The sequence below is a fragment of the Aplysia californica genome, unplaced genomic scaffold (assembly GCF_000002075.1).
Source record: "Aplysia californica isolate F4 #8 unplaced genomic scaffold, AplCal3.0 scaffold00658, whole genome shotgun sequence".
Taxonomy (NCBI): Eukaryota; Metazoa; Mollusca; class Gastropoda; order Aplysiida; family Aplysiidae; genus Aplysia; species Aplysia californica.
The window spans coordinates 23,793-25,778 of NW_004797928.1; the positions used below are offsets into that span (position 1 = coordinate 23,793).

Below are 1,986 nucleotides of genomic sequence, written 5' to 3' on the forward strand. Positions count from 1 at the left end.
TCTCTCTCTCTCTCTCTCTCTCTCTCTCTCTCTCTCTCTCTCTCTCTCTCTGTCTCTCTCTCTCTCTGCCTCTCTCTCTCTCTCTCTCTCTCTCTCTCTCTCTCTCTCTCTCTCTCTCCTTCTCTCTCTCCCTTTCTCTCTCTCTCTTCCTCTCCTTCTCTCTCTCCCTCTCTCCCTCTCTTTCTCTCTCTCTCTCTGTCTGTCTCTCTTTCTCTCTTTCTCTCTCTCTCTCTCTCTCTCTTTCTCTCTCTCTCTCTCTCTCTCTCTCTCTCTCTCTCTCTCTCTCTCTCTCTCTCTCTCGTGTTGCATTATGGACTTAAAAGGGTACATTTCATCCTTTTTTCACTGTTGTCTTTTCTGTTGTTGTTCTTTTGTTGTAGCGTGTTGTCTAACGATGGAACCCCAGTTTGTTCTCTGTGTGTTGTACCCCAAAATAATCAAATGTAAAATATTATATATATATATATATATTTATCAGTAAGTTGTTCCCTTCCTATTTATCCCTGACACTTTATCTTGGTCTATATAATATATATTTTATATTTCTGTTAATAGTTTTGTTTCTCCACACGAAAGCAGAAAATTTTGGTAACTGTCATAGTTATTTCCTATCCTCCATCTTCATATTTTATCCTACCAATAACACGTATTTATGATACACGCTTTTTACGTTTTATTAGTGAATTCATAAAGTCTATCGGGAAAAGGTTTCACTCTCTTTCCTTATCTTTTTCTATTGTATTGCTTTTGTGAAGTTTATAAATGATCTTTGAAAGTTTCAAAACAATCTAGATTAAATTCCTCAAGCTGCAAGTGCGAAGGATACGCCATACACACTACATTTGGATAGTTAGATTTTTACACTTTACAGATTATAATGGGGTATATTTTGGTTTTTGCCTGAATTTATTAAATAAGCCAGTATTTATTTCGAAGACAGGCATGAGAATAAAAAAAACAGTGCTAACAGTCTAGCGACAATAATAATAATAATAATAATAATAATAATAATAATAATAATAATAATAATAATAATAATAATAATAATAATAATAATAATAATAATATTACTCTTTAATGGGGTAAAGGAGGAACGTTTTGCTGTCAGCTTGCGTGTTTGAATCCTCTCAATGACTGCATCTTGTTCCGTACGCTTGGACAAGTATTGCTCTCTTTGGGGTTTTTCCTTTCTCGAAGTTCTGTGCATTTTAATTAAAACAAATTCCAATAACGTTCTCAAGCTTTGTGTCTTTTTTTATTACTCCATGTAGTTTTCTGTTGTTTACTCGCTACCTCAGAATGACGAAGTACTATCTACTGAGTACCTAGTTTTGAGAAATTTTACGTCAAAGATTTTGAGTATCACATGATGTCAAGCCATTTCGAATGCAATTCTTTGAATATCTTTGTCACGACTCCGAATAATAGTACGATTTTGTTAGAGTAGGTAGAAGATTTGGTTTCTGAACCCATGGTTTTAGTAACTCAAAAAGAGCCAAAAATGTCAAATAGAACTTTATAATTCTAAGGTAGCGTTCTACTGGCCTTTTCTCGTCCCACTAACCTGACTGATGTATATTATTCCCAACTCTGATCTTTGCATCTGGCCTAACTCCGCTGTGCCTTTTGTGAACTCACCATCTTCCCTCCAGTGAGGCAATGCATGACAATGGATGGGGATCGAACTCGGATCTACTGCGCCGATGGGCCGTTCACCAAGGATGAGAAGAACGACACAGGTACTCTACGTGTTTTGGCACACATGGCGATGCCGGTTGGGAATCCGGACACGTATACTGGTTCACGAGTCCACACCCGTTGTTCTTTAGATGTTATCTTTGCCTCGTTTTGTATTTATTAGTTCTTTCATTAGATTTCCCCAATAAAAGAGTGCTCTTCATTACCCCCCCCCTCCCAAATAGATAGATAGATAGATAGATAGATAGATAGATAGATAGATAGATAGATAGATAGATATATATATAT

At 36.5% G+C, this 1,986-nt stretch overlaps 1 protein-coding gene across 1 annotated transcript in view; it reads left to right on the top strand.

Annotated features, from left to right (window-relative positions):
• Positions 1 to 1,986, top strand: part of LOC101855595 — a gene marked incomplete at its 5' end in the record, with an annotated part of 44,985 nt that overhangs the window by 19,662 nt on the left and 23,337 nt on the right. The window contains one exon of the mRNA XM_013087912.2: positions 1,653 to 1,739. Coding sequence (XP_012943366.1) covers positions 1,653 to 1,739 — 87 coding nt within the window. The remainder of the gene's footprint in view (positions 1 to 1,652; positions 1,740 to 1,986) is intronic.